The sequence below is a fragment of the Pleurodeles waltl genome, chromosome 8, assembly GCF_031143425.1.
Source record: "Pleurodeles waltl isolate 20211129_DDA chromosome 8, aPleWal1.hap1.20221129, whole genome shotgun sequence".
Taxonomy (NCBI): Eukaryota; Metazoa; Chordata; class Amphibia; order Caudata; family Salamandridae; genus Pleurodeles; species Pleurodeles waltl.
Genome location: NC_090447.1, coordinates 1513444407 through 1513458046, shown reverse-complemented (window position 1 = coordinate 1513458046; position 13640 = coordinate 1513444407). Strand labels below are relative to the sequence as shown.

Below are 13640 nucleotides of genomic sequence, written 5' to 3'. Positions count from 1 at the left end.
TGTTGTGGCCTCATTGGGTATAAGGTGAGCATCAGTCCAGATATTGTTTCTGTGCATAGGAGGTTCACTCATGCGGTGCTTACACACTTTAAGTGCATCTTGATTTTTTTCCTTTTCCTCACACGTGTTCACATGTGACATGTCCAGATGCATGAACTTCCTATGTAACATATGGAGTGAATGATCTGATGGTTCAGTGTTGAGCAACAATCATGGTTACACGCAACTTTTAATAAATAACCAACACAGGCTTCAAGGGTGGTTCAAATCCATTGTTTGCTCTCACATATTTGATATCAACTTCTGGAATTAGAATCCGTTTGAGGCTCAGAATCCTCTAAAGAATTTTTCTAAATCTCACAGATCTTAAAGTTTTGAGGGCATTCCAGGAGTAGATTTACATTCTGTCCACCATAACTTTCAAAGGTAGCGGGTCTGTCCCTTTTCCTTGTGTCTGGGGATATAGCGTCTCTTCCATACTTGAGGGACTCTGAGGAACTCCCAGTCTTGGGAATGTTGATTACCATGGAGGGAAGTATTTTTTTATGTGTTTTTTTTCTTCCTTCCAAAATAGTAATTTCCGATTTATGACTCAGACATGACTCAGGTCCCTGGTTATACTCTAAAGCAGTGTTCTTCTCAAGCTTGCTTATATAATATTCACCTTTAAATGCCTCCTTAGCAGTTTCTGAGATGCAACCTCTATCAAAATGCTGGGAGTAGATGGCTCAAGGACTCTGCCTGACATCCTGGCTTGAACCATTCACAAACGTGCCGCTTAGCGATGTCATGAACCCTTGTTTCGCAAAGACAGGTTACAAACTATGTTTGTCAATCCATCATTAACAGATGACTACATACAAGGTGGAGTGGGAGGGAATGTTTTCATGTAGGAAACTATGGAGGTTTACAATCTCTTGAACTGTGGCTGAGCTCCCAGAAAGTCAAAATAATGTGATTCCCAGCGTGCAAACATGTGTCTGCGAGGATTATCTGGTTACCCCTTGGGCAGCTTGGCACGAGCAGTAGGGCTTTCCTCGTGGAAATTTGTATGGCGTTATTATGTAGCAACATTAAAATAAAATGACAACTAAGAAAAGAAGGAGTCAACATTGTCAAAGCAATTTAGTTGGAACAATAAAAGTAACACAAAAATGAACACAATCTCCAGATCTCAGGGATCAGAAATTATAGAAACAGATACTCCTTAAGAAACTTTGGGAACTCAAAAATCCATGTCAGTTGATGGGGTGCGGTACACAGGGACAAAGGCGGTGTCCCACAAATGATGAGTGATGAATGCAGTGTGCTAGTTGTTAATTCAACCATTCAGAAGACATAGGGCTGACCATTGATGGAGCCAGATGAAGAAAGTATGTGTGCTCTCTTATGTAAAAGTTTTATCTTCATAATTAGAATTACTTTGGGGGGTCAAAATCATGACTGGGACATCGCTGGAAGCTCTACCTTGAAAGAATTCCAAGAAGTCAAATATTTTTAAGTCAAGCAAATCAGATATCACAATCTGCCTGGTTGCAAAAGACATATAGTGGGCTTATGAAGCACAAATGGGACTTGCAGCCATCCCATTGCTTGCCACTGGTTGGCTTTACTGTCACTTATATTTGCTTGCTTTCTATTTAATGGCTTTCCTGGTTTCAGGCTGTCCATCTTCTGTTAGTCCCTCCCAAGGCGCACAGCATCTTTACCTTTTATTTAATTGGCTGGCTTCTATGCTTTCTCTGCTCGCTTTTAGGGAACTACTTTTTATTGTTTAAGCATTCCATGGGTGTGCATGTGTTTTCCACCTGTCTTACTCCTGTGCTTGTTTCCCTTCCTAGTTGCTCTATATCGCCCACGTGCTTCTCCCCCAGTGCTGCATAATGCTCTCTTTCACCTGGTTCTTCATTTGCTCCTGTGCTCTCTCCCTTGTTCTGCTTGTACCCTATCGCATCCTCAACCGGCACAAGATTTAATGTAAAAAAAAGAAAAAAAAAAAACACTTTTGTGCTATGTTTTAAAAAATTGCCTTGACACTTTTTTTAAAATCTACTGATCCATCTCAGATTGGTAAATAAAAAAAGCTGTTGTCCTTGTGTAGACCATGCATGCATGTTGACTCATCGCACCTTTTTTCTTTTTCAAGCCATGCAGCAGCCACGATGCTGTACAGCATGGCTAAAAGATTGGCAAAGCTAATAAGTCTCATTAGCGAGACCAACTGACTTTGCCAGTGCATTTTATATTATTTTTTTGCAATCACGCAGTGGCCTCCAACTCCACAACCAAAAAAAAAGATCAGAGAGGGACAATCTCCCATAATGCTGGTATTAAATGTTATGTATTTCTCATGCAGCTTTGGCAATTACTCATTGGTCTCTGAAATAAAAAAAAAAAAATAAGTCCCAACTTTTAGAAAATGTTTAATAAATTATTCCCCAGTGCCCCAAAAAAACTTCAAGGTGCTAGGAAACCCATCTTGGACACATGGCCACAGGTTTAGGTTATAGGGAGCCTTCTTACAACTCCCGTCTATGTCTGAAGCAAAATGTCCAATTGCACATGATCCCTACGTTGGGTTTCAGCAGCTCCAACCGCAAGCTCGCGGAAGGAGCGTCCAGCAGCCACCAGTGTGCGGCTTCCCCACCAGAAGAGTGCACCCTCTTCGGTGTCGAGTACCTTCAGCTCTCCATCCCAAGGAGGAAAGTTCCAGAGGTGATCAGGCTCCTGGAGTACCAGCACAAGGCTACCTTCCGTGGTCCTTGGCCAGGTTTCCTGTCCCAAATGTTCAAGATATTGCTAGAGAAAACAATTTGCTTTACAGTAATCGTTCAGTAACCAACAGGCAGCCTTCCTCTCTTCCAGACATTAGAAATCTCTTGAAGTTGCAAATCCCTTGCAGGAAGGCCCTTCTGAACAATGAGACCAAGGGACCATCTGTTCTGAAAGGGGGTGACAGCCTGGTGGTCCCTGCAGGTTACTGCACTACAGGCCTTTGCCTCTAATGCTAGGATGTTGGCCACACTAGCACCAGTGGAGTTTAGGAGTGATGTGAGAATTATGAATACGCCACACAGGGTCCCCACCAAGGAAAGGGAAGAAGCCATTTGCTACCACCAAAGTTCAGGCAAGCGATGCTCAACTTAAGAAAAACTGGCAGTGAGTGCGGGTAATCAAAATCCAGTGTTTCCACTGATGTGTCATACATGGCTGTCGACACTTCACGTTTCAAAGTTGTAGCATTTTTGTCTAATAAGTTATGAATGTAGGCTGATTGCAGTTTGTCACACTTTACAGCCTGTGCACAACCATGTCTTTGTGAGTCAAATATCTCCTCCATGCTGAAATTCTAGATGTGAACTTTGTGGAGCTCTGCAAGATGTTTCTGTGCATTTAAAGCTCACCTACCAAAATGTCAAATATTTTAAATTTAAACGCAAAGTGTATTTAATTTCTTTTATGCAAAGGCCTGTTGCAGTAAGCACGAACTTTGAGGCATGTTACTCTTCTTTTAAGGTGTAATTGTAGGGATAAAATACTTCCAAGCTTGCATCCTAGATTTAAACTTTATGGAGCTGTTGCAAGAGGTTCCTGTACACCTGACTAACCAAACTATCAAACCTGGCAACGTAAACAACACATACTCAAGGAGTGGGTGATACGCAACCTTTGCACATTGAAATGCACATTTGTATCCATCCAGGCTCCACAGCCGGCCCCTGAGAAGTTCCTTTGTTTTGTTGTTGATTTGTGACTTCCGGTTTGGCTTCAGTGCGCTCTTCTCGCAATTTAAATTATGTGTATTCACTTCTTAAGGGCGTTTTGGCACCGAACACTACATGTTTCTTACCAAACCCAATGGTGCTTATTCTGGGATTCAAACTAGAGGTCAAACACAGGGTTCTGGTTTGGGCGCTCAAGGCCACTGAATCATCAATTTTCCAGTTACTAAACCTGATTGCAGAAAGCGCTGGCCACTGACGCGCGCCGCCATTGGAGGGGACTGTCTAGGCCATTTAGGGTTCTCAGGTACAGACACCCCAATAGTTGCTGCATGCAGATTTCCACACTGAAGGAAGAGAACCACTGTTGAACCACAAAAAAGTTATCAGTATGAGCAGCATGTGAATCTATAGTCGAATAACATTGCAAAAAAGTAAAACGATGCAACTCTTTCAGTAACATCACTTTTCTTACAGGTCACAGCTGCAGATGCATGGTCTGGTGCAGTGGTTCCCAACCTTTTGACTTCTGTGGACCCCCACTTTATCATTACTGGAGCCCGGGGACCCCCACTGAATATTTATTGGATTCCGGGGACCCCCCACTGAGTCATTACTGAAAGCTAGGGACCTGATCTGTTAATATTATTTAATTCTGTAAGCAGTCGCGGACCCCCTGAGGAGGCTGCGCGGACCCCCGGGGGTCCCCAGACCATAGGTTGTGAACCACTTGTCTGGTGCATATGCATACATACTAACTAAAAGCTGGCACACATACAGACACCCTGCACATATACACAGAGCCTCAGATATAACTCTATAGAGAATGAATACGTTAGGGCATTTAGACAGGGCCAGCTTTAGGGTGGTGTGACCGGTGCGGCCGCACAAGGCGCCAACCTCAAGGGGGCGCTGTGTTTAGATTCAAAAGCACCTGCTGCAGAGTTCTTTGTGGTTCAGTTTTCAGGCAACAATAAAAATGTCAAGATAACGTTTGCAATTAATGTTCCTGCTGGAGAGACAGATCAGAGTTTTGACTAGTGGCAGTTTTTACTCACAGTAGTGCAGAGGGTTAATGTGCCTGATGCAAAGAACAGATCTGTATTTTATGTGGACAGCTGAGATGATTAGTAAAGCCAGTGTTTAACAAATTACATTTATGTGAGAGAGGGGCTATGGAGAGATGAGGGGCACTTTTGCGGGTGCCCTGTGAGGGAATCCGAGGAGGTGGTCATAGGGTGAGGGTGCACCACCAGAGCTAAAGCTGGCTCTAGAAGAAGCTTCAAACAAATGGATGATGGACGGAAAAAACACCAAAAAGTCAGTGACATGTTTGTAGTCACCAGTGCAATAGTAAGGCATGTACAGATCACATTAAATGGCCCAGCTGCACACAGACACCTACCAAAGCGTGTGTGAGCAGACTGACACATGAGTACAACATACACACAGAAGCAGCGGATAAGCGGGCACTCGCACCTTACCCGAACGAACGAACACATACGCGCTTCAAGTTAAGACATGGATTATGGAAGGACACAAAATACAATGCATGTGATCTCCTTTTTTTTTAATAACTCAGACACCCCTCCACAGACACACAGACACACTACCCCCCTCGCTCACACACACAAACACACACAGAAAACACCCCCCATGTTTCTAGTTAACACATGGATTAAGGAAGGACACAAAACACAGTGCATGTGATCTCCATGTTTTATAACTCAGACCCCTGGGGGCAGGACGGAATTATTTGAGGTCTCGCGCTACCAGTAAATTTCCAACTGGACCGGGTATTAACTGGTACACAACCTAGAACGCAAATCACCAAAAATACCCATTTACCGCTGTGCACATACCACATGCTTGCATCCCAGAGGATGGTACAAACCACAATGTGGGAGCGCTTAATTATCGTGGCTGGCAGGTGACAGGAACTTGGTGTGTGCTAATGTCAGCTTGGCGTGTGCTCAGCCTCAGCTTGGTGTGTGCTCAGCTTGTCGCGTGCTCAGTGTTAGCTTGGCACGTGCTCATGTCAGCTTGGCGCGTGCTCACGTCAGCTTGGCGTGTTCTCAGCCTCAGCTTGTCGCGTGCTCAGGGTTAGCTTGGCGCGTGCTCATGTCAGCTTGTCGCGTGCTCAGCGTTAGCTTAGCACGTGCTCACGTCAGCTTGGCGCGTGCTCACGTCAGCTTGGCGTGTTCTCAGCCTCAGCTTGTCGCGTGCTCAGCGTCAGCTTGGCACGTGCTCACGTCAGCTTGGCGTGTTCTCAGCCTCAGCTTGTCACGTGCTCGGGGTTAGCTTGGCGCGTGCTCACGTCAGCTTGGCGTGTTCTCAGCCTCAGCTTGTCACGTGCTCAGGGTTAGCTTGGCGCGTGCTCATGTCAGCTTGGCGTGTGCTCACGTCAGCTTGCCGTGTACTGGTCTGTGCTCAGCCTCAGCTTGGTGTGTGCCTTGCTAGCTTGAGCGCGGCGTCTGCTAACGAAACACTGGGCACGTGCTTAGCGTCAGCTTAGTGTGTACATTGTTAGCTTGAGCTTGGCGTGTGCTCAGTGTCAGCTTGGTGTGTGCTCAGGACACACCTGGTGTGGGCTCAGAACACACCTGGGGTGTGCATCGTTAGCTTGGTGGGTGCTAAGGACACACATGGCGTGGGCTCAGAACACACTTGGAATAAAATCAGCATGGCCCTTGCTAGTTTCCCAAACAACTCTAACTGTCCCGTCTGTCTTTGGTACTCGGAATCCTAAATCCTTTCAAATGGACGACACACAGACACCAGTCTAGCGAAGGTCCTGTAGCGCCCTCTGCTGCACATTAGAAAATATGTCAAGAATGAATAATGTAAGTACACAGTATGAGCCACCAGCCAGGCCCTCCAGGCGCGCTCTGCTGGGGAGATGCAGGAGTGGCCGAAACAAAAGGGTGTATTTCAGGGGAAGATTCAGCAGCTCGGCCATCCCTGGGCTTTTACTTGGTATGTGACACTGTCGTGTACTCCTCCTCCCCACTGCTTCAATTTCCGCAGAATGTAGTTTTAAAATAAGCAGCGCAGAAGCCATTTCACTTGCCAGAATCTTATAAGCCATTGAGAAGAGAAGATCCAAAAAAAACATATTTATAACGAAAGCAATTAACAGAGTTGTCACACTCCTAAAGAACAGCCTGTCAATCGAAGTATATATAAGAGCAGCAAGCCCCATTACGTCATCAGAGAGGAGGGACGCCCAGCCATATCATGGTGAAGGGATGAGCCCGCCCATGTCAGCATATATGTGTAAAACCCAAATATGGCAGCATATATTGCAAAAATGCTGATCCCACCGATGACATCATAAGACGAATGACTGCAGCTATGACATCACACAGGGATAATCCCAGGTTTGACATCACAAAGGAACATACCCAGCCCTGATAATAAAGACTATGACATCAGAAAGGTCTCCGCTACGACACAGTAGAGGAATGGGTCAGCGGTGCCAGGTTTTCTATAGAAAAATACGTACACCCCCCAAAGGCAACACAAGGCCCTGCAGCAGTGACTGATTTCTCTAGGACCCAGGGACATCCGCTGAAAACTGCACTTGTCACATGGTGAAAAGTGAAACCCAGGAAAGCTCTTGGTAACACAACTAACAGGCAGGAGTGTAGATAATGCGAGGACTTCTAGAGAAGAGGCCAGCGCTTCTTCGGGGTCACTCAACACTGATGTCCTAGCAGGTTCCAGACAAGGAAACACAAGAGCCGCTCTCAAACAGATAAAGGCGAGCTGTTTCTAAGAGTAGTGCACCTTCTGGAGAACAGAGCTGCTCTTACAGGGCTAGATCCTGGTTGGAGATGGAAATAACAGTTTACATGAAAGAGAAAAACAAATACTGAGCTTACAGTGACCCCTGCTGGCCACAGCAAATACAACAGTTCATATAAAAGAGGCAGCTATTGTTCTTGCAGCGCCACCTGCTGGCCGGGTTCACAGCTCCTAGTTTTTCTTTAATTACAATGCTGGTCTCACTGTCCACGGGGTGTATTTGGGCCAATCAGAAGAGCCCCGGCAGGTAGACCAGAGTTTGCACAATTACAATGTGTCCACTTAACCCGCTCTGGGTGTCGCTCATTTAGAGTTTTGCTGTGCTTTTCTTCTGTCCCCACTTCCAGGCACACAGAGGTCTCTGACACTATGCAGACACTCGACCACAGTATGAACAAAATCTCCAGCATTAAAAATCACATCAGAATACATTTCTTTAAAAAAAAAAAAAATCATTTTTTTTTCATTATTATAAAAGGAAGGGTAACTGTTCTTTGTGGGTCCTCACAGAGGAATGGCTGTGCTTTGCCCAGCACCGGGGCGGCCTGTCAATGTTCGGTCCACACCTGTGGACGGGCAGGGCTGAGAGGACCAGCGCGCCTGGCGCCATCTTCTTGCCAGGCAGGTGGAAGCCGCCAAGGGGCCTGCTCCCACGCAGCATCTCTCACGCTGGTGCCGCTCCGCTCTGCCCTGGCCCAGGGTCAATCCATCTCCATGGACATGAGCCGCCGTCGCTGGTCTCTCCGCGCTTCCTGCACCGGCAGCTTTTTGCAGCAGAAGCGCGTGCTGCAGTAGCCAATCAGGCAGGACAGGAGCCCGACGGCTGCGGCAAATGCAATTCCTATTAGCAGCGGGTACCTGAAGGCACTAAGCACTGTAAAGAAAACAGACAGAGAGAGCATATTACATCCTATAACAAATGTAGCTGCATTTACCGCTTCACACAGTTGTTACCAGCGTCTGAGAAACAGATTAAGTTACTCACCTGCAGTAACTAGGCTCTCCATAATATACTGTTCCCTCTTCCATGACACTTTACTGAGAACTTCTGCCACCTGGTGGCAGATCTTGAAACTGCACATTTTATTGCAGATGAAGCAAGAGCTACCTAGACCTATGCCAGTGCTCCTAACAGCAGACCTGGGCCACTGACTGACCACCTGTGGATCTGTAACTACTACAAGTTGCAGCAGTGGTACACTATAACCATCACTGAACCCCACCACTAATTGTGGTCAGTAAACAAGCTTATCGTGTGCTACAACAGACAGCACTCCAGCTGCAAAGAAGTGCAATTGTGGACATTGTGCAAGGACAATGCCATACAGAACATCCAACCTAAATCTACAGCACAAGATATACACTATTGTTTCAACTCAGACCTTTCCCGGACGTTGATTTTGACATCAGGGATTTGCATCGGGGGTTACCTGTTTACAATATGTTTACATGCTTCCCTTACTCTGCGCGTACTGCATGGTTGCTAACGGGCATAGTATGGACACAGATTCTCTAGAACACTAGCTAGTACTTTCTATTACTGTCTATATTGTCATTTGACCATCACTAAGGAAATTCACATGAAAATATAGTTTCTGACTACTCTTTAGAAGCCCTGAGGAAGTCTTCGATAAAGACGAAACACATGTTGGCCGTGCATGGATAAATGAATAGATTAAGGCTGCGCTCGGACTGAACAACACATTGTTAGCATCCGTATTTCCTTTACGCAGAATGCACTGGACATTATTATGATTGTATTTGCATTTCTAAATTTGATACTCTCTTTTTATTTGTATACTCTTGCAATTACTTTATGTCAAATTCATTAGTATTTCTAATATTTTTCATTTCTAAATCACTCTGTATACGATGTGCTCCAGACTTAGACTGGATCAGCGGTGGACCGGTCTCAGGTTGGTGTATCTTGCACGGTTAATATTGGACATCAGGCCAATAGGATGGCTGCAAATGTTTACAGGGAAATCATTTTGTAGAAAGGCAGGCACTGGGGATCAAGGATAATCAAAGAAACTAGTCTTGGTGTCAGCTATATCAAACAAGCATTTGCAATGCAACGGGTCTCACGTTTGCTCATGTTAGAGCTGATCGCGTTGTAAACTCCTAACCCTACTTTTCACCTATTGGCAAAAGTGCATTTATGTACTTAACCCGAAAAAGTGCAATAACTATGTATAGCGCTCAACTTCTGCAAAGCGAAATCGCGCTAGTAAATTAGAGAAAAAGTAGTCCACGAGCCGGACAGAAAACAGCGAGCCTCGCATGTTTTCTGCACTTGTTCGATGCGCTCGAGCAGGGCTAGCCACCGGAAAAGGCATGACGTATGCATGCCTTCGACTAATGAAAGCAAGCAGATTTTATTAGGCAAGCCCACGAACCAATGAAAAACACTGACGTGACGTCCACAGGGCTCCGAGCCCTTTTCCAAACACTAAAGCGTCTCACTGCGATACGCGTGCGCGAGCGCATGCAAAGCAGGCTCGACCCTAAAAAGAGTAAAGATAAATAACAGCTCAAAATACTGCCCTGCTAGCAAGGAAAAGCAGATAGAAGAGACCCCTGGGGCCTGTTTTTGGGAAAATCAAGGCCTTGTACCTTATCGTCTGGCCAGTAGGTGGCAGAAGTTCCCAAGGGTTGAAAATGAAAGATCAGATTATAAAAGTAACAATTGGTTCAAACCTATTTCACGCGTGCAGGAAACAGAGAAGCCCGAAACCCCCAGAATAACAACAAGATATAACGAATTCCCCTCGCAGATCCCATAGATTGTGGCTAAAATGGGATTACAACTGGAGTGCAAATCACAGGCGTTTTCACAGGAGCAAATCGTTTGAACACTTCAGAATGAGAAATGACATGCTATTGGTGCATTATTCCTCATTCTAAGGGACCAAACATAGAAGTGGGTGAAAATTGGACACCGTCTAATTAGCATTCTGAGGAAAATATCTCAATCTGTGAAAATATTTCCAAATTTCTGAAGAGTTGGGAGGTAAAACATGCAGCAACAGTGATGACAAGCCAAGGAGGCCGCCCTGCAATAGATTGTTGCTTTCTACCATTGCAGGGTGGTGTCCATATTGTTTCTTCGACCAACATGAATAATTATGAGGATAGTATATCAAGCTGAACTCCCCCACCGCCCCCCCACACACCTTTCCTTTGCACTTTTGTGCACCTATCTCTGCACATGTGCTTGCTAAGGAAAATGTTACTTACTCTGTAAGCATCTGTCCGTGGCTTGTTGTGCTGTGGACTCGTATGCTCTGCATACTGCTGGCATTAAGTGCTGGGTTCGGACACTTTGAGGTGTTTTTCTTCGAAGAAGTCTTTCGGGTCACATGATCTGCTGTGACTCTTCCCTTATTGGATAATGCACAAGGACACTGACTCCATTCTAGATTGTCTTTTGCACGGCAGGTGAGAGTATGTATGGAGAGGAAACTGAATGTAACGCGGTGTGCAATGCGTATTGTGCCAACCAGGTAATAGCAGATAATAACAGTAGAGATCTTCAACTGACACAGGTTTACGGAGAGGAGGGTTGAATTATGTGAATCTACAGCACTACCGCCTACAAACAAATGCTTGCAGGGTATGCAACATTTTCCGTTTGCAGCATGTGCAGCTGCAGACAGCCACGCTCTGCAGCAACTGTAAAGAAGCACCTTCTGTATACTGCAAGCTTACGGATGAGGCAGTTGTCTGAAACAAAAGTTCTTAAGATTGTCTGGCCACCATAGTCTCCTGGGGGGCAGAGGTCCACACAGTAGTGTTTGATAAAAGTGTGTGGGGTTGACCAGGTGACAGCTTTGCAGATGTCAGCTAGTGGGACGTTTTCCCAAAAAGTCATGGTTCCCTCTTTCTCACAGGTACTGTGTGCCACTGGGAAATTGGTAGTGGTCCTTAGCTTTGTGACGCAGGCTTGGATGCACTTGCCTATCCACATTGCTATAGCATCCTTAGAGATGGAATGGCTTTTGTGTGGCTACAAACAGCTGGTCAGACTGGCAGAAAGGCTTGGTCCTGTCAATATAACATATGAGAAGTTGTTTCAAGTCTTAAATGTGAAGTGCTCTTTGTGGTGTGGAGTCTGGCTTCTGAAAGAAACCGGGGAGCTATACGGTTTGATTGAGGTGGAGAGTTGATACCATCCTGGAAAGAAGATTAGGGTGAGTTCTAAGAAACAACCCAATCCCTACAAACCTGAAAGGATCTCGCAGGGTAACCATGTGCAGGTAACTAATGCATCTGAACTATGGCTCCTAAGAAAGCCACTTTCCATGGAAAGAACAGAGGTTCTGTAAACAGCAAGAGTGAAATGGTTCAAAGGGAGGACCCATGAGTCTGGTGAGGACTACGATGGGTTTCACACAAGGGTAACAAGGTCCTTTGGAAGGAATGATACCTTTGATGGCCTCCATGAATGCCTTAACTAATGGAATTTTAAGCAAGGAAGAATGTTCCCCGTTATCCATTTAGGACACAATGGTAGCTATGGAGCCCTACAGAAGTGTAGGTGAGGTCTGATGTCTGTAGAGGCAAGAGGTAGCAAATAATGTCCTAAACAATGGATTTTAGAGGGTCTAAGTTCCTACAAATCAAAAAAGTGGACAGACCTGCTTTGCGGAGGGTAGGGATTCATTCCTGTCTGAGATCAAGACCTCAGATTGCCAGGTTGAGCTATGTATGGTCTGGGTGAGATTTTCTAGCCTGATTGGGAGTTTTTATGGAGGCTTCTCATTGTGGCTGATGGACATCTCAAGAGAGTACCAAGGCTGTCTGGATCATGTGGGGGCTGCCAGGATGTACAACGCTTGACTCATCTTCCCTACCATGTAAGGAAGGAGTGGTAGAGGAGGAAAAGCATATGCAAAGAACCCTGGCATTTCATCCACAGTACACTGCCTATGGACAGTGGGTGTGGGTATCTGGAGGTGAAGTTTAGGCATTCTATGTTTTCTGGGGCTGCAAATTGGTCCAGTGGTGAGGCATCCACCAATAGAAGTACCTGTGTAGGGCTCATGAGCCTAGTGATGTATCCTGCTGAGCAGGTCCCAAAAGTCATTGCCCAGCCCTGGAAGGTATCCTGCCACAAGGAGTATCTGGTGGCAGATTGCCAAGTGCCACATCTCCCGGTCTAGTTGTGACCACAGGGAAGTGTGTACGCTAATCGGTTTCTGTCTGCAATACATGGTAGTCGTGTTGTCTCTTTGGATGAAAACTACTTTACTCTCAGTCACCTGAAAGAAAGCTTTGAGAACTAGGCTCGAGGTAGCTGATGTTGCACCACTGGTGCTGAGGGGGCCACACTCCCAGGACATTCATATTTTTTAAATGTTCCCCAAGCCTGCACGAAAGACCTACCCACTGCAGAGTGCGATGAGCAGAGGCCTCTACCAACACTAGATGTTCCCAGTGACCCTGTGCTTGTGACTTCTGCACTTACTGTAACATGTGCATGTTGGAGCCTCGTATGCGGTACATTGGTGATGGAGGTGGTCATCGTTCCCATGAGGATTATTGCAGTCCCGATGTTGATGAATGGGCTGAAAAAGACAGGTGCTGCTGAAATGCCAACACTGTTGTTGGTTGGGGTAGTCTTTTCCTGTGACTGCGTTTAGGACAAACCCTAGGAAGGTCTGAACCTGTAAGAGTTGAAGGTGGGACTTTGCGGCATTTATAGTGTAGCTGGGAATTTGCAGCTGGAGTGTAGACGTGTCATTGCTTCCTGCACTCTTGATCAAACCAACCTCTGGGGTAGGGGAAGATGTGAGTGTCACCCCTGCATTAACCAGTGGACCCCAATGCTAGGCACTTCATGTGCACCACCGACGCTGTAGTGACCCTAAAAGGAAGTAATTTGAATTAAAAGTGCTGTCAGCCACAAAACAAAGCTATTGTTGGTGGGCAATGTGGATGGGTAGATTAAATTATGAGGTCTAGCTCTGGAATGTAGTTGTACTGTAGTTGCCCTGCTGAGCACAGAAATGATGTCCTGCAGGGTTCTCTTTTGAACATGCTTGGATAGGAATTATTCGTTGAGAGGCCTGAGGTCTAGTTTACCTGCTGAGAATGTGTGCATGGTGT

The 13640-nt window shown here is 45.8% G+C and overlaps 1 protein-coding gene across 2 annotated transcripts in view; it reads right to left on the bottom strand.

Annotated features, from left to right (window-relative positions):
- Positions 1 to 1106: 1106 nt before the first annotated feature.
- The window catches only part of PTGFRN (prostaglandin F2 receptor inhibitor), a 378388-nt gene continuing 365854 nt past the window's right edge, over positions 1107 to 13640 (bottom strand). The window contains exons 9-10 of one of the 2 annotated variants that reach the window (XR_011194649.1): positions 6245 to 8403; positions 1107 to 6178 (exon numbers count right to left, since the gene is read on the bottom strand). Coding sequence is in view for 1 of the 2 variants with exons in the window: in XM_069202804.1 (XP_069058905.1) it covers positions 8231 to 8403 (173 nt within the window). In the remaining variant the exon portion in view is untranslated. Of the gene's footprint in view, positions 8404 to 13640 lie in introns of both variants that reach the window. The other variant, XM_069202804.1, reaches the window with a different exon arrangement.